This window comes from Meles meles, chromosome 1 (assembly GCF_922984935.1).
Source record: "Meles meles chromosome 1, mMelMel3.1 paternal haplotype, whole genome shotgun sequence".
In the NCBI taxonomy this organism is placed as follows: domain Eukaryota; kingdom Metazoa; phylum Chordata; class Mammalia; order Carnivora; family Mustelidae; genus Meles; species Meles meles.
Window position 1 is genome coordinate 203,740,961 of NC_060066.1, and position 27,980 is coordinate 203,768,940.

The 27,980-nt window shown below is 55.5% G+C and overlaps 1 protein-coding gene across 1 annotated transcript; it reads left to right on the forward strand.

The window, feature by feature from the left end:
• The first annotated feature begins 8,103 nt into the window (after positions 1–8,103).
• On the forward strand, positions 8,104–27,957 carry TAS1R2 (taste 1 receptor member 2). The gene is made up of 6 exons (XM_045979792.1): positions 8,104–8,285; positions 10,929–11,229; positions 12,617–13,390; positions 17,406–17,615; positions 25,687–25,810; positions 27,003–27,957. The coding sequence occupies exons 1-6, from the start codon at positions 8,104–8,106 to the stop codon at positions 27,923–27,925; spliced, it is 2,514 nt and encodes an 837-aa protein (XP_045835748.1). The 3' UTR covers positions 27,926–27,957.
• Positions 27,958–27,980: the final 23 nt, after the last annotated feature.

The window sequence follows — 27,980 nt, forward strand, 5'->3', positions numbered from 1 at the left end:
CATACATGGCACTGACCTGCCTTGGGAAGGCCTCAGCTGGCCAAATTGGGGCGGGGCGGGGAGTGGCAAGCAACCACGGCCAGCTAGCTTGCGCCCAGAATCTGTGGGCCTAAGTCCACGTGGGCCGGCTGACTTGGAGGGGAAACTGTCCTGCGCTGCCTGCAAAGGACAGAGGAAGAGCTCCTGGCCACGTGACCCCTCCCTGTCCCGGCACCCACTGATGGGGCCGTTGGGGGCAGAGTCCCAGAGCTGTGCGGAGGGATGGAGACTCTGCCCTTGGCAGCGCCCCCACCTGGCTTCCCCAGGGGCTTCCCCAGTGCCAGAGGGGGTGCTTCACTCAGGGACATAGGGCGGCCCCGAGAGGGCCCCGGCTGGGGCTCCTGGACGGCAGAGGTGGCAGCTGCATTTCTGGACGAAGGGTAGAGCTGTTAATGTTTTCCAGCAATGGACTCACTTGCTCAAGGTCACACGGACACGGCGGAGTTGGCATTCTCTGCCTGGTCTCATCCAGCCTGACATTGACCTTACTGGCTGTTACCTGCCTTCTGTGGAAGGACTAGTAGGGGTCGCATGTCTGGCTCGGAGGGGACTGGGGTTTGAGCCTGGGGGTGGGTGCCCACAGCCCCTCTTCCACTGCCCACCCCCTACCGGGTGCCTTTGCCTCCTTTTAATGGGGACGGGGGCCTGACGCCCGGTGCCCCCCCCCTCCTGGCATGGCTGCACAGCCAGTGCCCGTGTCTGCAGTGACCCGAGGAGCCTCTTCATTTCCCTGCGGTGGTCGGGGGCCGCCACCCGTGCGGGCTCGGAGCGTGAACCATTTGACTGAGGCCGGATGTCCCTGCCACCGCTGTCACGCGGGCCGCCCGCCGGGCGCTCTCTCTAGGGAAATGAGCCACCTGTGCTGGCTCTCAGCCGCCGGGCTGACCCAGAGCTCCCGGGCTGGGGGTGGGGGGACTCCAGGAAGAGGCAGGACGGAGACCCACCCTCTTCACAAGCTTGTGTCTTTGTTTCCAGGAAGGCACCGCTGGCATGGTCCCTGCACGTGGTCTGTCAGGCCGGCAGGGGAACTAGCAAGAGCCACGTTACGTGGCTGCAGCCCATGCGTCAGGCCTTGTGACACGTCATCAGAACCTCACTGCAGCCTCTGAAGGTCCATGTGCTACTCCCCTTTTACAAATGGGGAGACCGAGGCACAGGTGGATGAGGTAACTCTACACCAACAGGACGTGGTCCCCGTGTCCGCCTGCCAGGCCTTTGCTCATAAGCGCTGCGGCGGCGCCCGGGAGCGCACACGGCCCTGGGGTCAGGTGGGCTCGGGTTCCCAACCCGCCCCTTCCCCGAGCCTTGGCCCCCACACCCACCCTGAGGCTTGGCACTTCTCGGGGAGCTGAGGATCACGTGACACGTTCACTGCAGACTGAGGCGCTGGGTGAATAAGTACCTGTTATTTCCACTCCTGCCATCCACCTCTGTCCTGGTTGCCTGTGCCCAGGCACCACCGAGCACCTGTCACCGGGTCAGCCGCTCCCACCGGTGACCTGGAGCCATACGGGCCGATGAGGGAGGCGGTGTTCTAGCCATTTCCCAGATGAGGAAACAGCCCTGGGGAAGGGAGACCTGCTCAGTACGGGGCAGGGACAGAACTCTTCCTGGTGACCATACCAGCACCCTGTGGTCCCTTTGCCCTGGTCCCTCGCAGGAACCCAGCAGCTTCCGGGTGGGAACCATCCAGGGAGGGGACGGATGAGGCAGGGCTTGTGGCTCCAAGCACAAGGGGCCCACGTCCACTGTCAGGGTGTTGGCAGCCTCCCTGGAGGGTGGAGCGGGGGCCACACGACCCCTAGGTGTCCGGTGCACATCGGAATTCTGCCCAAGGGCTCTGCCGTGTCCTCCCTCCAGGGCCCATGTGCCCAGGCAGTCATGCTCAGCCGCTGGAGCACTTGGCACAAGGGGCCGGGGCAGGGTGAGGGAGCTGAGGTCCTGTCGGGCGCCCGCTCCATGGTGCACATCAAGGCAGGCATCAGGAGCAGAGTGGGGCTCAGAGAGGGATGTGCCCGGGATGTTCACACAGCCAGTAAGAGGCAGAACCAGGGTCAGGAGCCAGGCTGGGCAGATCCGAGCCCTAGGAGGGCCGTACAGAGTCCTAGAGCCCAACCTTCTGTCTGGGTTAAAATCGAGAACGCCACTGACACTGTGGTTCCGGTGTTTGCTCTCGTGCACCGAGCAGATTCCTGACACGTTCATCTCATTTACTCGCCCTCACCGAGGGTGGCTGTGGCCGCTTTAGAGGCAAGGAATCAGAGAGGAGTCAGAGTCCACCACCTGGCCCCTGGCCCCCCGGGGCTGGGCTGGGCCCTTGGAGGTGCAGGAACAGGACCGCCCCCTTCCCCTTTTCCACTCCTGGCAAGAGCTCCCTGAGGCTTCCTCCCCGGGCTCAACGTCCTCATTCCTTCATCTGCTCCTGCGGGACACAGTTTCTGCTTTTTCCTCCACCGGTGGCCTCTCCAGGGGCCACGCCATCTGCTCGCTCTACTTTTGCCTCTCAGGCGCTGGGTGAAGAAGTCAGTCACTCTCAGAGGAGTGACTGATAAGGCTGGGGTCCCTGGGAACTGGCTCTGAGGCCCCCCTGCTCAGGAACCCTCTCTCGGGCTGTCTCTGAACCAGGCTGGCTGGGCCTGCTGGTCAGGAACCCTCTCTCGGGCTGTCTCTGAACCAGGCTGGCTGGGCCTGCTGGTCCGCCAGACCTTCCCAGGGGTGGAGGTCCTGCCGCCCATGTCCCCCGCTGAGCTAGGTTTCCAGCTGCCCAATTTTGTCCTGGAGGAGGCGGCATAGGCAGGAAAGAGAAGGAAATGCACGGAGAGGGGGTGGGAAGGGGTTGGGGGTGGGTGCAGAGCAGCCAGGGGAACGATGTGCAAATCTGTAGAGAGATTGGAGGGTCAGGTGGGGGGGAGCAGCTGCGGCAGCCCCCCAGTCCCTGGGGTCAGGCCTTTCTTCGGGGAGGCCCCTGTGCTCCGTCCCCCCTCCAGACACCATGGTTGAGGGAGGAGGGAGATTCAGGGAGCTCTTTCCAACCCAAAGCAAATGTGGCCAGTTTCTTTCCACAAGCCCTGGGGGAAGCAGATGCAAGGCAAATGGGCAGCTTTTCCTGACCCCCGTGTCCTTGTCCCCTCTCCTCCACGTCCTTTGCATAAACCTGTCATGGTCTCTGCCACCCTGGCCACCGATGGCCACGCAGGTGTGAATGTGGGGACTTGGGCCTGGACTGGGCCATGAGGGCTTCAGTTGTGCTGGGCCCTGGCCACCTCGGAGTGTGTGCACCCGAATGAGAGTGTGTCCACCCCAAATGAGAGTGCGTGCACCCGAATGAGAGTGTGTGCACCCCGAATGAGAGTGTGTGCACCCCGAATGAGTGTGCGTGCACCCGAACGAGAGTGCGTGCACCCGAACGAGAGTGTGTGCACCCGAACGAGAGTGTGTGCATCCCGAATGAGAGTGTGTGCACCCGAATGAGAGTGTGTGCACCCGAACGAGAGTGTGTGCACCCGAACGAGAGTGTGTGCACCTGAACGAGAGTGTGTGCACCCGAACGAGAGTGTGTGCATCCCGAACGAGAGTGTGTGCACCCGAACGAGAGTGTGTGCACCCGAACGAGAGTGTGTTTCACCCGAATGAGAGTGTGTGCACCCGAATGAGTGTGTGTGCACCCGAATGAGAGTGTGTGCACCTGAATGAGAGTGTGTGCACCTGAATGAGTGTGTGCATCCCGAACGAGAGTGTGTGCATCCCGAATGAGAGTGTGTTTCACCCGAATGAGAGTGTGTGCATCCTGAATGAGAGTGTGTGCACCCGAATGAGTGTGTGCACCCGAATGAGTGTGTGCACCCGAACGAGAGTGTGTGCATCCCGAATGAGAGTGTGTTTCACCCGAATGAGAGTGTGTGCATCCTGAATGAGAGTGTGTGCACCCGAATGAGTGTGTGCACCTGAATGAGAGTGTGTGCACCTGAATGAGTGTGTGCATCCCGAACGAGAGTGTGTGCATCCCGAATGAGAGTGTGTTTCACCCGAATGAGAGTGTGTGCATCCTGAATGAGAGTGTGTGCACCCGAATGAGTGTGTGCATCCCGAACGAGAGTGTGTGCACCTGAATGAGAGTGTGTGCACCCGAATGAGTGTGTGCACCCGAATGAGTGTGTGCACCCGAATGACAGTGCCAGTGGTGCAGGTTACCCAGGCACCTGTCCTCAGGGCGGCCAACACCGCAGCCTCACCCACTTGCCTCTCTGCATGCATCCATGTCCGGGGCTTTCATCAGAATCTCAGAGCGATTCTCGCCCTTGAAATGCCGCTAAGAAGCCCTGGGTCCGTTTTACGGGGAGGGAGACTGCAGCCCAAAGAGTGGCAGTGACTTGCCTAGCGGTAGTTGGGCAGAGTGGGCCCGGAAGCCAAGACTCCTGACTCTCTGTCCAGTGCTCCTTCCTCAGACTTTGGCCTTCAGAGAGATCATCCCTGTCAAGGGGGTCCCTTATTCCTTTCTCATTGGAGCCCCTCAGGTGCCACCACCCCCTGCAGCCCCCACCAGGGTCTCGGATTTCTCCAGGCCACATATTTGCTGTGTGGCTTTGGATAAGTTACTGTCCCTCTCTGAACCTCATCCTCCTTATCTGCCAAGTGGAGACAGAACAGTAGCACATCGCAAGCATGACGGAGATGGGGAGGGCTCCACCTAGTGCTCGGCATGTCGTGAGCCCGAGAACATATTAGCAAGGGAGATGACCGTGCGTATCGCCACTATTGTCCTCCCAGCCTGTGTGGCGCAGACCCTGCCTCCCCCGCAGAAGCCATATCCCTCCCTGTGTGTCCCGGCTGTGTCCCTTGGACTGCACGCAGCCCTGCCTCATGGCGGGCTCGCCAGTGCCGGCCGTGTGAATGGCCTGCACCCAGGGATGCTTTCTTTCTCTACCATCTGCTTACCCCCCAGCCCAGCTGATTTTGCTGGGAGTCTCCAGAACGTTCCAGAGCCTCTCAGCAACCGGCATTTTGGTTGTCCCTTCTCAGAACTGCCGCGTGTAGTCATTGTGCCCTGGAATGACTGATCCTTCTCCAGCACCAGCCTGGCTCTAAATCCTATTAGCTGTGTGACTCTTGGCAAGCTGATTAAATTGATCAGTTTCCTTGTTTGTTGGTTTGTTTTAAGATTTTATTTATTTATTTGAGAGAGAAAGAGAGCATGTGCAGGGAGAGGGGCAGAGGAAGAAAGAGGAGCCGACTCCCCACTGAGCAGGGAACCTGATTTGAGGCTCCATCCCGGGACCCTGGGATTGTGACCTGAGCCGAAGGCAGAGGCTGAACCCACTGAGCCATCCAGGTGTCCCTAAGTTTCCTTGTTTTTATTTTTATTTATTTTTATTTTTTAAAGATTTCATTTATTTATTTGAGAGAGAGAGAGCGAGCATGAGAGGAGAGAGGTCAGCAGGAGAAGCAGACTCCCTGCCAAGCAGGGAGCCCGATGCGGGACCCGATCCCAGGACTCCAGGATCATGACCTGAGCTGAAGGCAGTCACTTAACCAACTGAGCAACCCAGGTGCCCCAGTTTCCTTGTTTTTAAAGTAAGATTTAATAATGGCTGCTTCACAGAGTATTTGAGAGAATTAAACGGTATAATGTACATAAAGTGCTTGGCACGATGCCTGGCCTATACCACGCCCTGGAAATATGCTCTTTTGTTACCCTCCCCACTGCCCAAGTGTCCGGCCGGCAGGTGACTGGTCTCGGAGACTCCAGCAGGCCATCCTGGGAACAGCCTCTGGGGACCCCATTCCCAGGAGGCCACTGTGGTTTGGGGCTGGCTGCACACACAGGGTCACAGAGGATGGCTGGGCTGGGGCCAGGCTGGGGAGGCCTCCAAAGCCAAGGCCAGGAGCCCAGCCGTGATCGTGCAGGCAATGGGGAGTCCAGGAGGTCATAGAGTGAGGAGGGGCAGAGCTGTGTTCTGAACTGTCAGCGTGGGGTGACAGAGGTCTAGAAAGGGGGTGAGGTGGGTCTGATCTTGGTATGGCAAGAGGGGGAGGGGTCTGGAGAGAACCCTGTGGGTTGGGGGACAGAGGATGAAGTCAGGCTGGGGCTTTTGACTTGCTGACGATGGGGTGGGGGGGGAATGGAGGATAAGGGCGATCCAAAGAGGGCTTCCCCTTGTACAGACGGGGGAACTGAGGCCCGCAGAGTTGAGAGCCAGGCCCAGAACCCACCCCTCCAGAGAGCCAGGCACGGCTCTTCCTTTTGTGTTATGGACTGGGTCTCCCCTCCCGAGCACTGGTTGACATCGGCCCAGAGAGGGGCAGGGACAGGCCCAAGATCACACAGCAAACCTGCCTGTTTCCACAGCCCCAGAAGGCTTACCCGGTCATTCTAAATGTCTGTGGGATGACTCCACCCCAGGAGGGGTCCGGGTGGGGAGGGGTGCTCCCCGTGAAGTTGCCAAAGATACCCAGCACCTTACGGGGAAGCTTCGTGAAGCTTTGGGCTCTTCCTGCAAGGTACGGCATCCGTGGCGCCCGCCCCTGCGCCAACCCCATGGCAGTTCCTTCCTTTATGGGAAAGGAAAATGTTGCTCTTTGTTCGATTTACCTTTCTCTGGGGTCTGCTCTGCTCCCCCCGGTTCCCACGTGCCATTTTACGTAATCCCCACATCCATCCCACCAGGCTGGAATTATTATCCCCATTTCAGGAGGGGAGAGAACAGAGGCTCGGAGAGGTTAGTACCACCTGGGAGCGCACAGCAAGCAGCTGGAGTTCAGTCCAGGCTGGCCGGAGTCATGTCGTCTCAAGCCGCCTCGAGTGTGGACATAGCCGTTGGCGGGAACCTGTCAGCCACGTAAGGCTGTGAGCCGTGTTTCGTGACGACTGGGACCCATGTCCCATGATGAAGCCCTTGAAGGAGGAGCCGGGCTTGGCTGGAGTAGGACAGGGCAAGACGGTGGGGTTTTGGGTCAGCTTTTGGTGCCTTGAAGCCTCCTCTCCTCATAGCCCTGGACCCCAGGGGCCCTGATGGGACCTGTCTGCTTTGAGCCCCTTGGTGCCCCCAGGCCCCTGCTGGGCCACGCATCGTCTGGGCTGGCAAGGACCAACACGGCATTACATGGACAGGGTCTCTGATTCAAATGGGTGCCTGGTTTGCTGGAACCATCCCCCTTCCATCCCACTTGGGGTAGTCACCTTGGACTCGGGAAATGTTCAACTTTCCTTTTTGACAGTACCCTGCCTCTTGGGGCTGGGTGCAAAGGGGGTACCCCGAGGGGACTCAGCAGAGCTGACTGACTGATTGTTGGGTTGACAGAGGGAAGCTGCCCACCCCCCATTCTCTTTGCTGCTGCTCTGTTTTTTTTTCTCAAAGGAAGTAACTTCACGATGTAATATATCGTGGAGAGGGAGAGCCAGGCCCTAGAATCTGACTGTGGGATTTGAATCCCGGCTTTGCTGGCTGTGCAACCCAGGGTGGGTTTCTTAACTTCTCTGTGCCTCGGTTTCCTCATCTGTGAAATGGGACTGGTAATGGTCCTGGTTATCATGAGCATTGAACAAGACAGTGAAAGGCAAGCACGCGGCGCGACGCCTGGTTCTTATTGACAACGGCTGTGACTTCTGGAACACCGGCTATGGGTCAGATGCCGTATATGAATTACCACATGCCAGCCTCCACTTGATCAGGGTCTGAAGCTTGGGATCCTTTTGTCAGCCTACTCTGTCTCCTGGGTGACTCCTGACTCCCAAATGTTGGAGACGTTAGGGGCACGACACTGGTCTTCAACAAGTGGCAGGCTAGGGAGCGCCCAAGCTGGCAGGACGTGCTTTCTCTGTTTCTAGATGGGGTTCTCCCAGACCACCCGGGTCCCACCACGCCCTGGGAGGCGATCATCCTAGTTCCAGCCTCCTCCTTTTCCCCCCTGACTTCTTAGACCTCTCTACTTGTCCCAGGTGCTTTCCCCGCCCCAAGGGCCAAGGCAGGGCGGTCACTATGTAAATGTCTGTGCAAATCCCCTGGTGCCAAGCTGCCAGCTCTCTGATGAGGCAGGGCCACCTCCAGGGACCCCCACTTCCCAGCCATGGGACCCCGGGCCAGGGCGGTCTGCTCCCTGTTCATCCTGCTGCAGGTCCTGGCTGCGCCGGCTGAGAATTCAGACTTCTACCTGGCTGGGGATTACCTCCTGGGTGGTCTCTTCTCCCTCCATGCCAACGTGAAGGGCATCGTCCACCTCAACTTCCTGCAGGTGCCCCAGTGCAAGGAGTGAGTCTCCCATGTGAGGCTGGAAGTGGCGATGGGGATGGGGTGGGAAGCCTGAGCTGGTCCCGTGGTCCTTGGGGGACCAGGCCGTGACCCAGGGCTCAAAATGCTCCTCCTCATTCATTGACAGCCCCTCGTCCTGGATCACCCCTCCTGGCCCTCAGGGGGACCCCACACAGTTCACGTTACCAAGATCTTCGGCAGTTGAGTCCTGAAACACGGAGGCCTGGGTGTCCCCGTGTCACATCTCTTAGTAAAGCCTTAGAGGATACTTGAGCCTGGGGCGGGGGGTTGGAGAGACAATCCAAACCACCCCCACCTACTTTGGCAAGGGAGTCTGTGTCAAGGCCCAGTCCAGAAACCAACGGGCATGCCTTTGGAAGGCGGGAATGTGGTTTTTCTGCAGCAGGTTCTCAGACCGGAGGGCAAGGTTTGCATTTCCCTAGGACCGCGGTTAGGCAGTGGTGGTGGTGGGCGGGGGGTGTTTGCAGGACTGTCAGGGATTTCCCTCGCCCGCCCTTCCCCTGTGAGCCCCATGGGGTGACGGCATCGCTCAAGATTAGGTGGGCCGCCTTCATGCAAGCAAGAGATTATGAATTAGTGACCTGGTGCCGAGAAGGCGAAGGCAATCTGAGAGAGAGGGATAAAGGAAAGAGTGACTGTAAGAAATGCACCCTGTCCGTGATGGTGGGGGAGGTCACACGCTGGTTTGAGAACGGGAGGGTGATGGTGCTGGGGATGGTACCGGGCACATTCTTGAACGTTCTGATGCCTGTGATAATGGTGGGGAGTCCAGTGAAGTGACGGTGGTGAGGGCGGTGATGCTGATGATGTTGGTAGCAGTAATACTGGTGATAAAGCAAATGGCGACGAGTATGGTGATGATGGTGGTGGCGGTGATGGTGGTGAAGACGGTGGTAATGATGGTGACGGAGATGATGATGGTGAAAACAGTGGGGGTGATGGTGACGCAGATGATGGTGACGACGGTGGTGACGGCGGTGACGGAGATGATGATAATGATGACGGTGGTGACGGCGGTGACGCAGATGATGGTGATGGAGATGATGGTGACGGCGGTGACGGAGATGATGGTGACGGCGGTGACGGAGATGATAATGACGGTGGTGACGGCGGTGACGGAGATGATGATAATGACGGTGATGATGGTGGTGACGCAGATGATGGTGACGACGGTGGTGGTGACGGCGGTGACGGAGATGATGATAATGATGACGGTGGTGACGGCGGTGACTCAGATGATGGTGACGGAGATGATGGTGACGGCGGTGACGGAGATGATGATAATGACGGTGATGATGGTGGTGATGCAGATGATGGTGACGGCGGTGACGGAGATGATGATAATGACGGTGGTGACGGCGGTGACGCAGATGATGGTGACGGAGATGATGGTGACGGCGGTGACGGAGATGATAATGATGACGGTGGTGGTGACGGCGGTGATGCAGATGATGGTGACGGTGATGGTGGTGACGCAGATGATGGTGACGGAGATGATGGTGACGGCGGTGACGGAGATGATGATGATGATGATGGTGGTGACGGCGGTGATGCAGATGATGGTGACGGAGATGATGGTGACGGCGGTGATGGAGATGATGATGGTGACGGTGACGGCGGTGACGCAGATGATGGTGACGGAGATGATGGTGACGGCGGTGACGGAGATGATGATAATGACGGTGGTGACGGCGGTGACGCAGATGATGGTGATGGAGATGATGATAATGACGGTGGTCGTGATGGCGGTGTCGCAGATGGTGGTGACGGAGATGATGGTGACGGCGGTGACGGAGATGATGATGATGACGGTGATGATGGTGGCGGTGATGCAGATGATGGTGACGGCGGTGATGGTGACGGCGGTGATGCAGATGATGGTGACGGAGATGATGATAATGACGGTGGTCGTGATGGTGGTGACGCAGATGATGGTGACGGCGGTGGTGGTGACGGTGGTGACAGAGATGATGATAATGACAGTGGTGGTGACGGCGGTGATGCAGATGATGGTGACGGAGATGATGGTGACGGCGGTGACGGAGATGATGATAATGACGGTGGTGACGCGGTGACGCAGATGATGGTGCCGGCAGTGGTGGTGCCGGCGGTGGTGCACTTGACGATAATGACGGTGGTGAAGAGGATGCTGGCGATGATGGTGATGAAGATGATGGTGGTATTCGTAGTGGTGGTCACAGACACGTGGTTTTAGTGAGGGCAGAGGCGATGATATCGTTCCTAGGAATAGTAGGTGTGACGGTGACTAATGGGATGACAGAGATTGTCGTGGGCGATGGTGATCACATTGGTGGGTATTGGTAGAGTGGCGGTAGAGATCATACGGAAGGCCAGAGTGGGGACAATGGTAGTGACTGATGGTAGCCACGATGCTCACAGTGTCAGAGGTGGTCATAGGGATGACGGTGATTCTAGAGATTTGGTATGGTATGGGGACCGTGATGTGATAAACATGCCAGAATCTTCTGGAGCGGCTCCTTCTTGGACAGCTCTTGGGTTTTCCTGTGGGAGGCAGAGGGGACAAGCTGGCTCTCGCATCCCTTCCCCTTCTCACTCTGGACGTGCTTCCCACCCCACCCCATGTGGCCACCCCCCCACCAGGTATGAAATGAAGGTGATGGGCTACAACCTACTGCAGGCCATGCGCTTTGCGGTGGAGGAGATCAACAACCAGAGTGGCCTGCTGCCGGGCGTGCTGCTGGGCTACGAGATGGTGGACGTCTGCTACATCTCCAACAACATCCAGCCCGTGCTCTACTTCTTGGCTCGGGAAGACTATTCCCTGCCCATCCAGGAGGACTACAGCCACTATGTGCCCCGTGTGGTGGCCGTCATCGGCCCCGACAACTCCGAGTCCACCACAATTGTGGCCCACTTTCTCTCCCTCTTCCTCCTTCCCCAGGTGAGGCCCACGGCTCCTGGGGGAAGGAGGTGGGGAGGGCACGGAGATGTGATTGTCCAGAGGGCTCACTTCCGCCCAGAGTCATGAGGGTAGGAGGAGGCGGGAAGCAGGGCTTGGATGTCAACCCCAGCCCTGGGGATGCAGCCCTGCTGATTGGTTAAGAGCTCAGGTTGTGCACCTTGGCTCTGAGCCTTGGCCATTGTGAGGCCTTGAGCAAATCTCTTAACCCTTCTGAGTCTCAGCTTCCCTAGCTGTACAATAGGATGATAAGAGTTAAGAGTTCCATCCCAGGGTTATCTGAAGATTAAAGGGTCTAACCCCTGCTGGAGTCTGTGTGGTAGGGTGGCTCGTTGATGATGCAGTGGTCATTATATAAAGTACTTTGCGCAAAAACGAAGACTCAGAAAGTGCTATTATACCATATGGTTGCCTAGCATAGGGCCTGCCACACAGTAGGTCCTCAAAAAAGGGCCACTCGTATTGGCATTATTACCGTGTCATTGTCCTCATGATTGAAAACGCTGCGACCAGCATTGGCCTGAAATTTTCATGCATTAAGGAAGAGTTAGCATAAGAAAATAGCTCACAGTAGGTAGATAGTTACAAATACTATCATTTTTGCCATCATTTTTGTTATGTAAACACCAAGGGTCTGACACATAGTAGGTGCTTAGTAAATGTTAGTATACTTACGCGAGGCATCGAGTTCAGGACGTAACTCATTCTTCCATTCATTTGACCAATATTTACTGAGCACCTCCTGTGTTAGGTGCTGTTGTGGGGCTGGGGATACTGCAGGGGACAAAGCATAAGAGCCCGTCTCCTGGCGGAGAGACAGGCCATGTCAGTAACCACATGAGAAGGCTGCTGGAAAGTGGGGAGCGCAGTGCACAGAAGCAAAAGGCAAGCAGGGTGAGGAAGGCTGGACAGGTCCGTGGGCAGGTAGAACGGGTAGAGGGGGACTGCAGTGTCCAACAGGGTGGTCAGGCAGGTCTTACTGACCATTGGACAAAGACCCAAGGGAGGTGAAGTGGTGAGGGAGCCATGTGGGTGTCTGGAAGGGTCCCCTGGGACGAGGAGACAGAGCCTGGAGAGGCTGGTTGGTTCACAGGACCCGTGAGCAGAACTGGGACCCCGGGGAGAGTAGGAGGAGATGAGGTCAGAGAAGGGAGGGCTGGGGTCAGTAAGGACTCTGGCTGTCCCTGAGTGACTTTTGGAGCTGTTGAAGAGTTTTGAGCAGAGGGGTAAGGGGACTACTGGGTCCCCTGGCTGCCACGGTCAGCAGAGACTGCAGGGGGAAGGATGAGGGCGATGCAGTGGGGACCCAGGTGGGGCGACGGTGGCCTGGGGAGCCCCTCACTCACGCTGCGGCGGTCCCGTCCAGCAGATCACCTACAGCGCCATCAGCGACGAGCTGCGCGACAAGAACCGCTTCCCCTCCTTGCTGCGCACGGTGCCGGGCGCGGACCACCAGATCGAGGCCATGGTGCAGCTCATGCTTTACTTCGGCTGGAACTGGATCATCCTGCTGGTGAGCAGCGACGACTACGGCCGCTACAACGGCCAGCTGCTCAACGATCGCCTGGCCACCCGCGACATCTGCATCGCCTTCCAGGAGACGCTGCCCATGCCGCAGCCCAACCAGGAGGTGACGCAGTGGGAGCGCCAGCGCCTGGAGGCCATCGTGGACAAGATACAGCAGAGCTCCGCGCGCATCGTGGTCCTGTTCTCGCCCGACCTGGCCCTGCACAACTTCTTCCGCGAGGTGCTCCGCCAGAACTTCACGGGCGCTGTGTGGATCGCTTCCGAATCCTGGGCCATCGACCCGGTCCTGCACAACCTGACTGAGCTGCGCAACACGGGCACCTTCCTGGGCATCACCACCCAGAGCGTGCCCATCCCGGGCTTCAGTGAGTTCCGCACGCGCCCCCCCGAGGCTGGGCCGCCCGCACCCAACAGGACCAGCCTGGGGGCCACCTGCAACCAGGAGTGCGACACCTGCCAGGACACCACCGTGTCCTTCAACACCATCCTCACGCTCTCTGGCGAGCGCGTGGTCTACAACGTGTACTCAGCTGTCTATGCCGTGGCCCATGCTCTACACAGTCTCCTGCGCTGCACCCAGACCACCTGCTCCAAGAGGGTGATCTACCCCTGGGAGGTGAGGCCCCGCCTGTGGGTAGTCAGGGCCCCCTACCCCGGGGCAGGCATGGAGTGGTTACCATGGAAACCGCTGGTGCCCGTGCTCCCCGCTAGCCTTTCCATCTTTTGCTGGGTTCTGGGCAAATTGGTCAGAGAGGCCATGGGACCACACCCTGCCTCCAGACACACAGAACCGGACAGAAGTCCTTGATGGTAACAAAACTCCTTTTTTAAATTTATGTAATCATTGCCATCCAAGATGGCTTGTGCTGGGAGGAGATTTGGGTGAAATTCCCTGGAAGGAAGCCTGGCAGGCCATAGGCGTCCCAGGTCCCCTGCCGTCTCTCTCTCTCCCTCCGGGCTGGAGACCCTGGGGGTGGACTGGTGTATTCTCTCTGCTCTCCGAGGCCCTGCTTCAGGGTTATGTATCTTCTCTTGTCCCAGGTTTGTGTTGTCCGGATTCAGACTTGGAGTTTCAATTTGTGTTTTTCTGATTTGCACATGCACGTGTACACACACACACACACACACACACACACACACACACCCCAAACCAGGAAATCTTCATGGGGCTAGAAGGTCTTCCCGAGGCTCTGTCGGAGTGGAGGGGATTTACATCAGAGATACTCACTTCATACCTTGCTCTCCAGCATCTCTCTTGCTTGAATGGTCCCTTGGCTTTTTCATAGTTTGGCGTTCAAGCTCCCCCAAACTTTGCCTATATTCTGTCTTTATTCTCCCCTTCCTCCCTTTTTCTGGATCCCCCATTCCCAAATATCTGTTCACTTCCTTCACAGAGCAACTTAGTTAATTCTGTAAAAAATTCCCCCTTCTCTTCTTTATTTGTATCCCTCTACCCCATAATCTTAGAGCCCAACCTTGCAGCCCTAAGTGCTTGATTTTTTGAAACAATGCAATTATTATTTAAAAGGAGTTCTAGGGGTTCCTGGGTGGCTCAGTTGGTTAGGTGTCTGCCTTCAACTCAGGTCATGATCCCAGGGTCCTGGGATTGAGCCCCGCACCGGGCTCTGCTCTCAGCAGGAAGCCTTCTTCTCCCTCTCCCACTCCCCCTGCTTGTGTTCCCTCTCTCACTGTGTCTCTCTCTGTCAAATGAATAAATACAATCTTAAAAAAAAAAAAAAAAAGAAATCCTAGTGCCAGCCAGCGAAATATTATATTTTATTATATGTGCTGCTATGTTCATAACATACGTAATTATCACGTGTCTCGTGCTTTACCACTTTTTGAGCCTCAGTAGGCACCGAGGGCCTGGTATACATCTATACATCGCCCTAACTCGTGGCCATCCTTGGAGGTTGGTAATCTACAGAGAAGAAGGCTGAGGCAGGGAGTCAAGGTGACTCATCGGGGATGGTTTTAGTGGTAAGCGGCAGACCACGGCTTTGAACGCTGGTCGGCCCTTTGGCGTCGCATGATTTTCCCACCGCACCCGTCAGCTCTCCCATCCGTGAGTGCCAAGAGCTGTGATGAAGGACCAGTCGATTTCTTTCCTTCCCTATTGGTGGAGCAGGGAGCCCAGTGCAGCCTGTGTAAATGTCACCCAGGCCTTTCACGGGCGTGGACAGTGTCACCGTGGGAATTAGGAAATAATGCCCTTTGTGCGAACACGTTAGACCACAATGCCGTACAGGGGGTGTGGCTTGGTAGGAGCGTGAGCTGGGCTCCAGCTGTCCCTCCCCTTTGCCTTAATGGACCCTCTTGTGCCAGACCCTCCACTATGGCTGGGAGAGTCACCCGATTGATTTTTGTCATAACACTTGCCCTACATTGTTTCTATTGTGTTTATTTACTTGTTTTCTTGTTTATTGGCTATTCCCTACCCTGCCTCCTTCCTCCCCCCAAATGTAGGCCCGAGAGAGCAGGGACCTTTCAGTCCTGCTCAGTGCGGTCTCCCCAGCTGCTGGAACTGGGTCTGGCTCAGAGCTGACTCTTGGTGAATATTTACTGAAGGAACGAATGAATGAGCACTTACTGTGTGCTAACTAACCCCTTTATGTCAGTTGCCGTCTATCCCCAGACACTCTGTGAGTAGACAGTGAGTCCATGATGACTGTCCCACAGACAGGTTCAAAGAAGTGATGATCACCTCGCTAGGGAGCGGCAGGGGGTGGCGATACACAAGGGCGGGGACAGGGGGGCTGGAAGGGAGGGCAGCCCTCGGGTTGGGGGGATGAGGCAGAGGGAGAGGCATTGGGTGATGGGGAGACTTGGGGATGGAGGCTGGGGGAATGTACTGCCTTTGGAGATGGGGGGTGGGGGTGTGCTCAGGGCAGGCTGGGGAAATCCTGGCTGGTGAATGGGGGGGGGGGGCTTTGGCAGTCCCAGGGAAAACGTTCAGAAGGTTATGGAATCACAGAGAGTGGGACTTGCACGTACTTCTCAGACTGTTCAGGTCCAATCATTTTGTTTTATAAAAAGCCCGCCTGCCTGCCTGCCTGCCTGCCTGCCGGCCTTTCTTCCTTCCCTCCCTCCCTCCCTTCCTTCCTTCCTTTTTAAAAGATTTATTTATTTATTTGTTGGGGAGAGAGAGAGAGCAGAAGCAGGGGGAGAGGCAGGCAGAAGGAGAAGCATCAGCAAGGAGCATGATTCGAGACTCCATCCCAGGAGTCTCCCCTGGAGTCATGAGCTGAGCCCAAAGCAGATGCTTAACTAACTGAGCCACCCAGATGTCCCAGCGATGATCCTTTGTGACCCCTTACCTTGGAGCCCTGGAATCCCAGGTTGCTCAGCCAGGCGTGGCCAGGTCAGTGTGGGGAATATGACCTGGACATCAGAACCTTGGGCCTCTGCCATCCTGACTCTGGTCCGAAGGTCTACCAGGAGGGAGGAGCCTCCCTCCTCTCAACTCCCAAAACCATTGCCCTCACTCCTAGCAACATGTGCAAATTCCGGAGAAACTTCCAGAGCCAGAACCTCACTCCCTCGGCAGGGTGGGAAGAAGGCTAGGGCCCTGAAGTCCTTCGCTGGCTGTCTGTCGGTCCCAAGGGGGAGATGAGCTCCGGACCCCTGAGATATAGCCCAATAGACTCTCTTGTTTATGGAGGAAAAATCTAGGAGTCAGACTGATGGAGTATCCAAGCTGGAAGTTCTTTTGGGGTCAGTCCAGAGAGGTTCAGTGACTTGCCCAAAGTCACACAGCAAATTGAGGAAAGAGCTCAGATTGGAATTCAGGCCCAAAGATACCCAGTCCAAAGCATGTTTCAGTTTGTACCAGCTTCTGCCTACTCAGAGTGATGGGGGACGGTATGGAGAGAGATGGAGAGTGGCCTCAAATGGTGGGGAGGCAGGAAGCACCCAGGGGACAGGGACAGGTGCTGCTGACCCTTGTGCGTAGGAGAAGCAGCAGACTCTCGGGCCCAGATATGGGGTCCCCGAGGGTTGGCCGAGGTGACTTCCAGGGAGAAGGGATATTATCAACACCGGGGCGGGAGGTGAGTAGTTACTAGTTTTTTGTTTGTTTGTTTTTAAGAGTTTATTTATTTATTTGACGGAGAGAGAGAGATCACAAGTAGGCAGAGAGGCAGGCAGAGAGAGAGGGGGAAGCAGGCTCCCTGCTGAGCAGAGAGCCCCATGTGGGGCTCCATCCCAGGACCCCGAGATCATGACCTGAGCTGAAGGCAGAGGCTTAACCCACTGAGCCACCCAGGCGCCCCTAGTACTTACTAGTTTTCAGACGCTGTGCTAAGTTCCCAACGCAGGTAAACTCACTGACGGCTTCAGAGCCCAGGAGACATGGTTTGTGTTGTCCTACTGTGCTGAAGAGGAACCCAGGGCTCATGAAGGTCAAGTGGCAGGTCCAAGGCCTCAAGCAGGGGCAACGCTGGTGTCTAAACCCAGAGGTATCTGAGACCAGAGGCGGCACTCTCAGCCACTGCCCCCGATGGCCACCTGCCCAGTCCTATGCCCCCCTTGCGCAGCTGTGGAAATCGAGGCTAGCGGGGTAGGAGAACTTCCCCCAGGTCTGGCCCGGGCTCCGATGCCAGCCTCCCTTCGTTTCCCTTTGGCCCCTTCAGCTACTTCAGGAGATCTGGAAGGTCAACTTCACCCTCCTGGGCCACGAAATCTTTTTTGACAAGCAAGGGGACCTGCTCATGAGCCTGGAGGTCATCCAATGGCAATGGGACCTGAGCCAGAACCCGTTCCTGAGCATTGCCTTCTACTACCCCGCGCTGCGGCAGCTGAAGATGGGCCAGAACGTCTCCTGGCACACCGCCAACAACACGGTCAGCTCTCGGACGGCTGCGGGGGCGCCGGGGCCTGGGGCTGGGCGCCGGCTCGGGCTGGGGTGGCCGGGGCGCTTTGGACCGGAGATCTGTTAAAAATAGCCGGTGGGGACTCTGTATGTGTGGGGAGTGTCTGGGCTCGCTCCTCCCAGTGACCAAGCACTGGGGACGTCTAGGGCTTTCTGGCTTCTCTGGACCCAGGGGCTCAGGAGCTGTGCCAAGTGAACGTTTGCTGGCCACGCGTGTGCTAAGGATGTCAATTCTCGTATCAACCAGTGCTCACGCTTTCGGTGCGGTCGCCGGACCCTCCACTGTGCCTGCCATCTGTCATTTGAAAGCTCCTTTGTTTCACCCTCTTAGACAAGCTGTCAGGATGGTGGTGGTGTGGGGAGGGATGGAGACCCAGCCTGGTGTGGAGGGGGAGGGTATATAAAAGCTTGAGGGGCCTTCGTCGGCATCCTCCCCACCCCCCGCCCACACTCTCCACCCTGTTCTGCAACGCTGGGTGCTGCTGGTTCCTGCACTCCATGCGGATTTTGATGCAGTCAGTTGGGTTGTCTCCATTAATTTACGAGTCTGCGGTCCCAAGAGACCACAGTCGGGGTGAGGGGGCTGAAACAACAGACACGTACTCTCTCCCGGTTCTGGGGGCTGGCAGTTCAGCTCAAGGTGTCAGGAGAGTTGTTTCCTTCTAGGGCATGAGGAAGAATGTTCTGGGCCTCTCTCTCCCACCTCCTAGTGGTTGGTTGGCCATTGCCGGCTTTCCTTGGCTGGGATTGTCTCCCCCGACCTCTGCCATCAACTCCATATGGCCTTCTCCTTGGGGATGTGTCTGTCTCCCAATGTCCCTTTTTATAAAGACTTGGGTCGTTTTGGAGTAGGGGCCCACCCGACTCCGCTAGGACCTCATCTTGACTAATTATATCTGTAATGATCCTATTTCCAAATAAGGTCACATTTGAATTTTGAGGGGAGGCAATTCAACAAATAACAGTGTCTTCGCCTGGGTTTCTCCTGGAAAGCAGAGCCTGAGGCAAGGGTTTATGCACAGACAGTTTGTTCCAAGATATGCTCCGCGGGAACAGGAGTAGGTGATGGGGGAGAGTTCATTACGGACACAGGGAACATCAGTAGAAGAGAATGTTCTCAGGCTATGCTGTGAGCTGAGTCTTACCAGGACCTTCTGAACTGCCACTTTAGAATTGTCCCCAAGGGAGGGAAGAGGATGGGATGGATCCATGGTTCTATACCACCCCATCCCCATCTGCCATGGTCAAGGGTCACCCCATGGGGCGTTAACTCCCTTGTGCTTCCAAGTCACACATGCATGAGTGCCCAGCAGTTTCCCATGAGCATCTCACACCCCGGCCCCAGGGCAGAGAGCGAAAGAGACTGAGTGCCGCTTAGGTGAGAAGCCCACAGGCAGCACCCACACAACGCTGTCACTGTGGCTGTGGCAGGACTAAAAGGAGGTTTGAGAAGACACGAGGGAGGCCACAGGGATGTCCACTCCTCGCTGCGCTCACCGTGATGCTGTCCTTCCCCCAGCCCGGTGGGAGGGCAGCAGCCAGCCCAGTCCCTCCAGCGGGAACTGAGCGGACCTCCCACAGCCCCTGCTTGCTGCAGCGGGGTCCCAGGTGGAGGCCCTACTTCTCGTGTCTCCCTCTGTCACCCATCCTGGAGTCCTTCACCCTCAGCCACTTGGCCACTGGGGTGACCCAGACACTGGTCCCCAGGTGTCTGAGCTCAAGCTTGAGCTTGCTGGCCTGTTGATGTGGCAGGTGTGCAGCAGCTGTGAGGGCTGGGCCACCGTGGCCAGTCTCCCGGACTCCAGACCGAGTCCCTCCTGCCTCCTTGAGGTCCGGCCACCTAGCTGCTAACGCTCATTGAAGTCGGTTACCTCTTTCTTCCTTGGCTGTCTTGCTCACTGGCATCAGGCCCCTGAAATGACCAAGGAGGGATCAGACAGCCTCCTTTGTCTGCTGGTGGAAACGGTCCCTCTTTGGAGACCAGAACCTGCGTTCTAGCAGAGTCCAGGCTTCTGGGGAAGAGACTCACCAGCCCCACAGGGAGCCCCTGAGAACCATGGTGAGCATGGCCAATCCCTCTGCCCCATGGTTGCTGGACCTCTGTATTCTAGCTGTTGGGGCCATAGTGCTACATACGAGCCTCCCACTCAGTGCTTATATGTCATCCTAAAGGGCAGCGGCCCCACCCTCAAGGGGCTGTCCCCAAGCTGGATCTCACTTGAACCCTCAGTGTGCCATCCCATCATCTCGTCAGGCTGGGTACTTCTGGGTGACGTGGTCTATGTTGTGATCAGTGGATCTGGGGGTCCCATGCCCACATCACCCCCCCTTTGCCATACAAGGGGTCTCTTTCTGAGGTGAGGTTCTGGGGGCACCCAGGACGGTGACCTATTTGGTCCATCCAGCCTTGGATCACGACACTGCCCTGTGGACAGGGGAGGTGAGTTCTTGCATGGATGCATCAGAGCTCCCTCCAGGGAAGAAGACACCCAACATGGTAGATGTGCTAGGGTCTGCGTAGATTGGAAGCAATCCAGGGCTCAGCCCGGGTTCTGGGCTGGAAGGTTAGGTGCTCAGCCGTGGCCGTATCTACGCCGACCATGGAGAGAGGGGTCCATGCTGCGGAGCTCACGCCACAGCCTCCATCCCCAACATCGTGAGTACTCTGTTCATGGCCCATTGTGCGAGCCCCGGGGGGCCAAAGGCAGGGGCCAGCTGACCTGTGCTGGAGGTCCACCTTTTCCATCTGGTTTTTATCACTCCCTGCGTCCTTGGATTGGCATTCACACGAGACACAAAGGTCGTCATCACGGATTTGAGGAAAATACTCATTCCCCCTGGGCTTGCTTTGGCCTGATCCCAAGTGTTTTTTCTTGCATGGGGACTTGCCCCTCTTCCTGCCCAACCCCAGGACTCCATGCATCTGAGGGTCCCTTGAGGTCCTGAAGCCACTTGCTCATTTTCCAAGGAGGCCCAGCAGGCCACAGGAGCTGATTTGCAGACAGAGTGATGCCCTGTTTCGGAAGGCACGTTGTAGCACGTTGTAGCCCATTGAGCAGCGCTCTTACTGGGCTGCCCAGCTTGTCCCCTGCAGGTGGCGCTGGCGTCAGCACATCTGCCTGAGTGGTAAGGAGAGCAGGTCCTGCAGCCACGCCTGCCCTCGGAGGCTCTTTCTACACTTGTCATTCTTTACCTTGAAACCAGAAGCCTTCCGAGTCGCGGCTCAGTGTGGGTTGGAACAGGATTTCCAAGAGCAGTTTATGCTCTCCCCCATGTCTGGAGATTCCTCAAGTGCCCCACATCTTTAATGGTAGGAGATGTGAGATGGAATGACTCACCCTTTAACATAGAGAGGATGTCCTGGAATTTCCCAGACCACAGGACCCCTAAAAGCATGACTGGTGTGGCAGGCCCGCTTTGAATCTTTGAAGGGCTTATATACCTTTATCCTGAAGGATTCACGTCCTAGAGGGGCATAGAGGACACTTGCTACTTCGTACTCATGAGATCCAATGAGTACGGTGCTGTCGGTAGAGCAGACCAGTGTGATGTTCTGCAGAAAACCAGAGTGATTGAGTTCCATGTAGACCAAACCTTGACGGAGAGAAGCATAAACTTAGCTCTGCTGTGAGATAGTAAACGCTTGTGATCTGAGACCTTTCTTCTGCTTTCAGTAGGCATTTAGAGCTCTATCTATCCCTCTAAGTGTTATGTTCACTGCATTCTATAAGCTTTGGTATAAATTACTTTAAAAGAATTTAAATTATGGGGGTGCCCGGGTGGCTTAGTGGGTTAAAACCTCTGCCTTCGGCTCAGGTCATGATCCCAGGGTCCTGGGATCGAGCCCCGCATCGCATTGGGCTCTCTGCTCAGGGGGGAGCCTACTTTCTTTCCTCTCTCTCTGCCTGCCTCTCTGCCTACTTGTGATCTCTATCTGTCAAATAAATAAATAAAATTAAAAAAAAAGAATTTAAATTATGGTTTAAAAAAAAACCCTATAACATTCACCTTCTCGTCCAATTTTTTCCAAAGGTTTTGTTTGTTTGTTTGTTTGTTTGTTTGTTTTTTGCGGCAAGATATACATAAATCGTTTACATCTTTGCCGTCTTGAAGGGCACAGTTCGGTGGTCTTGGGCACATTCACATTCTTGTGCTAGGACCACAAGCCTTTACCTCCTGACCTCGTCATTTGCAGAATGGACACTTTATACCTGTTAAACACCAAGCCCCCATTCCCGCCTCTCCCCAGCCCCGGAAACCACCTGTCTGCTTTGTGTTTCTGTGAATGTGACCAAGAACCTCCTGTAAATGGAATCACACGGTATTTGTCTTTTGGTGACCTGCTTATGTCACTCAGCATCATGTCCTCAGGGTTTATCCATTTTGTACTGTGTGTCAGAATTCCCTTCCTTTATAGACCAAATAATCCATTCAATCAATGGATTATGATTATATGATTATGAATAATCATAATCCAATAAAAAATACCACATTTTGCTTCTCCATTCATCCGTCAATGGGCACACTCGGGGCGTTCCTACCTTTAAGCTACTGTGAATAATGCCGCTGTCAGCATGGGTGTACAAATATTTCTTTGAGACCTTGCTTTTAATTCTTTTGAGTGTGACCCGGAAGTGGAAACTGGATCATGTGTTAATTCTCTTCTTTTTTTTTTAAAGATTTTATTTATTTGACAGAGAGAAATCACAAGAGAGGCAGGCAGAGAGAGAGGAAGGGAAGCAGGCTCTCCGCTGAGCAGAGAGCCCGATGCGGAACTCGATCCCAGGACCCTGAGATCATGACCTGAGCCGAAGGCAGCAGCTTAACCCACTGAGCCACCCAGGCGCCCTCTCTTCTTAATTCTTGAGGGACCACCATATTGTTTTCCGCAATGGCCGCACCATTTCACATTCCCAGCCGTGGACAAGAGGTTCTGGTTCCTCCACGTCCTCGCCAAGACCGCTTGTGTTCTGTTTTTTTGTTTTCTTTTGGTTTTTTGATTTTTCCAAAGTAGCCATCCTGATGGGTGTGAGGCATCGCTCGCTGTGTTTTTTTTTTTTTTAAGATTTTATTTATTTATTTGACAGAGACAGATCACAAGTAGGCAGAGAGGCAGGCAGAGAGAGAGGAGGAAGCAGGCTCCCCACAGAGCAGAGAGCCCGATGCGGGGCTTGATCCCGGGACCCTGAGATCATGACCTGGGCCGAAGGCAGAGGCTTTAACCCACTGAGCCACCCAGGTGCCCATCTCTCTGTGGTTTTGATTTGCATTTCTCTACTGGTTAACGACTGAGCATCTTTTCAAGTACTCATTCGTCATTTCTATCTCTTCTTTGGCGGGATTCCTATTCAAGAGCTTTGTCCATTTTTGAATTGAATTATTAGTTCTAGGAGTTGTCTCCATATTCTGGATGTTAATCCCTTGTCAAACATATGATTTACAAGTGTTGTCTCCCATTCTGTGGGTTGCCTTTTTACTTTCTCGGTAGTGTCATTTGATGGACAGAAATTTTAACTTTTCACAAAATCCTATCCAGGACATCATTGCCAGCTCCAGCTTCATGAAACTTGTGCCCTATGTTTTCTTCTCACTGTTTCTGTGGTTTTACGTCTACCACTGAAGTCATGGATCCATTTCGAGGTAATCATATATGGTGTTCAGTCCAACTTTATTCTTTCATACGTGGATATCCAGTTTTCCCAGCACCTTCATTGGAAAAACGATCTTCCCCCCACTGAATGGTCTTGAGATCCCATCTGAATTTCGGGATGGGTTTTTCTATTCCTGTAAAAATAGAGAAATAAATAAATACATACATACATAAATAAAGTCACTGGGGTTCTGATGGGGAGTGTGTTCAACCTGCAGGTTGCTTTAGGTGGTATTGACATGTTCACCGTGTTAAGTCTCCCAAGGCATAAACGTGGAATGTCTTCCCATTTACTCAGGTCTTTGTCTCTTTCGGAAGTGTTTTGACCCCTTCTCCTCCGTTCTGCAGCTGCCTGTTTAGCTAGAACTGCCAACTTTCTCTCCCGGGCTATTGGGACGGTACCCTACCTGCACCCTTGCTTCCGCTCTCATCCCTCACAGTTTAAGCTCAACATGGAACCCAGGACAGTCCTGTGGAAAGGAAGTCGGGTCCTGCCGCTCCTCTGCGTGGAATCCTATAGTAGTTTCTCACTTCACTCGGAGTAAAAGCCCGAGTATTGATGCCACCTCTTTGAATCGATCTGTCCTGTCCTTTGTGTTCATTGTACTCAACTTCCATGGGGCTTCCTGCTCAGCAACCATGCCACGTGCCCCCTGCCACGGGGCCTTTGCATATGCTGTTCCCTCGGCCTACACAGACCTCTTCGTGGCTTGGTCCCTCACAGCCTTTGGGTTTCTGCTCCAGGATCAGCTGCTCAGTGAGGCCAGCCCTGCCCTCACCCTTCATATGTGCACTCAGCCCCTCCATCACTTTCCATCCCCACTGCACAGCTCTACTTGCCTGCCCAGTATTGATCACCACCTGTCGAGTTACATATTTCTCTGTAGATGGTGTCTTTTCTGCATGACCGTAGTCATTCCTTAAGAACAGAGACTTGGCCTCATCGGGTTCACTGCTGTATTCCCAGCGCCTGGCATCGGTATGAGCTCAGTACCTTCTTGAATGGATGAATGAATGAATGAGCCAATGGCAGGTTGAGAGTCCACAAGTGAGAGTAGGATGAAGTTGGTCACTTAGGGGTTAGTGAAGAGATGAGTTTGGAAGGTGGTGGGGGGGGCCAATAATGGTGAGGGGGTGGTAAGCTGTAGGTCCGGATAAGGCACACATGTGTGTTGGGGTGCACGTGTGTGGTCCCGCGGGAGGCAGAGGTGACTGTCGACAGGCCGCCGGGGGTCAGATGTTTCATTTTGGCTGATGGAGAGCCCCTGAGGTTCTTCCAGGAAGGACCTTCAGGCAGGAGAAGAAGACGTCTGGAGGTGTCCCCTGATGGCCATGAGCAGGAGGGACAACAAGGGAGGAACAGGAAGGCAGGTGACCTGTCAGAGGCAAGAAGGGGGAGGGGCTCTGGGGCCAAGTGGTCCTACTGTGGCTCCCCTTGTCTGGGCCCTGGCCCTTCACACGCGTGTTCTTGTAACACCCTCTTATTTGTGCATCAGAATGATTTTTGCCCCACCTGGGTCTAAACAGGCTCTCCCCCTCCAGGAGCCATCGTTGCTTCCCACCTCCCCTTCATCCTTAGTGTGTCCCATACGAGACTTCAAGATGGGGCTCTCCCACCTGCCACCCTTCTCCTGGGACCTGCTGACTCCCTTCTGTTCCCCTGCCCTTACTGTCCCCTCTGCTTGTAATTCATTCCTGTGTTTCATAAACCAGCAGTGGGGGCTCTTCTGTTCTCTAGAAGTAGGGAACATCTCTGTTCTCTGTTCATCTGAAAACCCCGCCCCTCCACAAAGGCCATGTTCACGCTACTCTCGGACTCACATGGCAGAAGCTGATGGAAGCAGGGAGTGAAGCTGTTGCGTCCCATCATCGAAAACTCTAGGGGTAGACCGTGCGGACTTCAGGCACGGCTGGATTCAGGGTCTCTCTCCAGATCTCAGTTCCTTCCTTGGGAGTGCTCCCCCTCCGTGGAGACAGGCAGCTGTCAGCAGGCACAGAGTCACATCCTATCTCACCGGCAATGTCAGGAAGTCTCCGTCTCAACAGTGGGGTGCTGTTAGAAGGCGGCTTACGTGTCAGGCAGGCCAAACTAAGAGGGTCCCTGCAAAGGTCCAGTTCTTTTTTTTTTAAAGATTTTTATTTATTTATTTGTCAGAGAGAGAGAGAGCAAGAGCGAGCACAGGCAGAGTGGCAGGCAGAGACAGAGAGAGAAGCAGGCTCCCTGCGGAGCATGGAGCCCGATGTGGGACTCGATCCCAGGGCGCTGGGATCATGCAAAGGTCCAGTTCTAATGTCAGTTCCTCCTCCTTCCCCATCCCAGGCAGGGGCCAGGCTTCCCTCCCGTGAGCATCCCACTAGTTGGGCTCAGGATCTCTTGTCCTCCTCCCTCCAGATCCCAGTGTCCATGTGTTCCAAAGACTGCCAGCCTGGGCAAAGGAAGAAGCCCATAGGCATCCATCCCTGCTGCTTCGAGTGTCTTGACTGCCTTCCTGGCACCTTCCTCAACCGAACTGCAGGTAGGACTTGCAGGTCCACACCCCTGCTCCACCCCGTCCTGCCCTGCCCTGGGCTCTCAGGGCTTTTCATATTTGGCAAGGTTTCTGGAGTCTCACTCAGGGACCGCGTCTCATTCCAGGGTATCTCCTTACAAGCTGGTGTAGAGAAAAACCCTCAGTGCACACTGTTAGGGAGGGTGGGAGAGGGAACAGCCCTCAACCAGGCAAGGCTGTCACTGATCTCCACTCCACACACCTGTAACCAACTGAGGGCCAGGGGTGTCAGACCAGAAAATGTCCACTGGATGGATGAATGAATGAATGAATGTCCCTGTCCACAGAAGAAATGTTTCTGGCAGGTAGGGACAGGATCTGATTTATCTCTCTGACCTCCCTGTGCCTAGCGTAGTTCAGAGCATACAATGTGGGCTCAGTGAATATTTATTAAGTGACATCCTTGATTAGACAAAGTAACAGCTCCCCCTATAGACCATAAAGTCCAGGAAGGTGGGGACAATGTCTTCTCTCTGTCCTTATTAGTGCTGAGCACGGTTCACAGTTGGGGCTCCAATTACTTTGTTCGTGACTTCCCCGATTAGTAAATTGAGTGGATATAGACATCGACTAGAGGACTTATCATGTGCCTAGTGAACCCAGGGCACAGAGTAGGTGATCAACCAAAGTTTGCTGGATGATTTCACAGGCTTTTCCTCTCCTGGTTGATCAGTAGCCTGAAGACAGGAGGCTAGGTTTTATCCACGTCTGTGGCCTCCCACCTCAGGCGCTCATCACCGTGGAGGGTGCTCAAGAAAGCATTGGTTGAAAGAATTCTTTGCCCAAGTGCAAATGTCTGTCCCACCATACAGTAAGGTCCTGGAAGGAAGGAATTGCAGTTGTTAGGATGGGAGTCAAGGGAAACTCGGTTCAAATCTTGCCTCTGTAACTTACCAGCTATAGCTTACTGTAACTTACAGCTTTTGTGGCTGCCTGGATAAGCCTCAGGTTCCTCATCTGTGAAATGGGCTTGCAGTGAGGAGTGGATGGGCTAGTGGATGTAAGGGACGCAGCGAGGGGTGGCTAGGACTGTAGGCATTGCCCTTTGCTTGCCCACCCCCCAGCCCCCATCCCTGAGACCTGGCCCCGTGCAGGTGCAGTGGACGTGGCTGTCAGCAAGGTGGGTGTGGCTGAAGGAAGCTTCCCTGGGCTTTCGCAGATGAATTTGACTGCCAGTCCTGCCCAAGTTACGAGTGGTCCCATAGGAATGACACGTCCTGCTTCAAGCGGCGGCTGGCCTTCCTCGAATGGCACGAGGCCTCCACCATCTTCGTGGCCATGCTGTCCTTCCTGGGCTTCCTCAGCACCCTGGCCATCATGGTGGTCTTCTGGAGACACCTGCACACGCCCATGGTTCGCTCCGCCGGGGGCCCCATGTGCTTCCTGATGCTGGTGCCGCTGCTGCTGGCCTACGCCATGGTCCCCATGTACGTAGGGCGGCCCACGTTCTTCACGTGCCTCTGCCGCCAGACCTTCTTCACCCTCTGCTTCACCATCTGCATCTCCTGCATCACCGTGCGCTCGTTCCAGATCGTCTGCATTTTCAAGATGGCCCGGCGCCTCCCGCGCGCCTACGGCTACTGGGTGCGCTACCACGGGCCCTATGTCTTCGTGGCGTCCTTCACGGCGCTCAAGGTGGTCATCATGGTGGGCAACGTGCTGACCATGAGTGCCAACCCTACCGCCCGCCCCGACCCCGATGACCCCAAGATCATGGTTCTGTCCTGCAACTACCGCAAGGCGCTGCTGTTCAACACCAGCCTGGACCTGCTCCTGTCCGTGGCGGGCTTCAGCTTCGCCTACATGGGCAAGGAGTTGCCCACCAACTACAACGAGGCCAAGTTCATCACCTTCTGCATGACCTTCTACTTCACCTCCTCCGTCTCCCTCTGTACCTTCATGTCTGTCTACGAGGGGGTCCTGGTCACCATTCTGGACCTCTTGGTCACCGTGCTCAACCTTCTGGGTATCAGCCTGGGCTACTTTGGTCCCAAATGCTACATGGTCCTCTTCTACCCGGAGCGCAACACACAAGTCTATTTCAGCAGCATAATTCAGGGCTACACCATGGGGAAGGACTAGCTCCAACTGTGGGCTGCCCAGGAGGCGGGAGGCCTCAGCCCCAGGAGATGGAGCC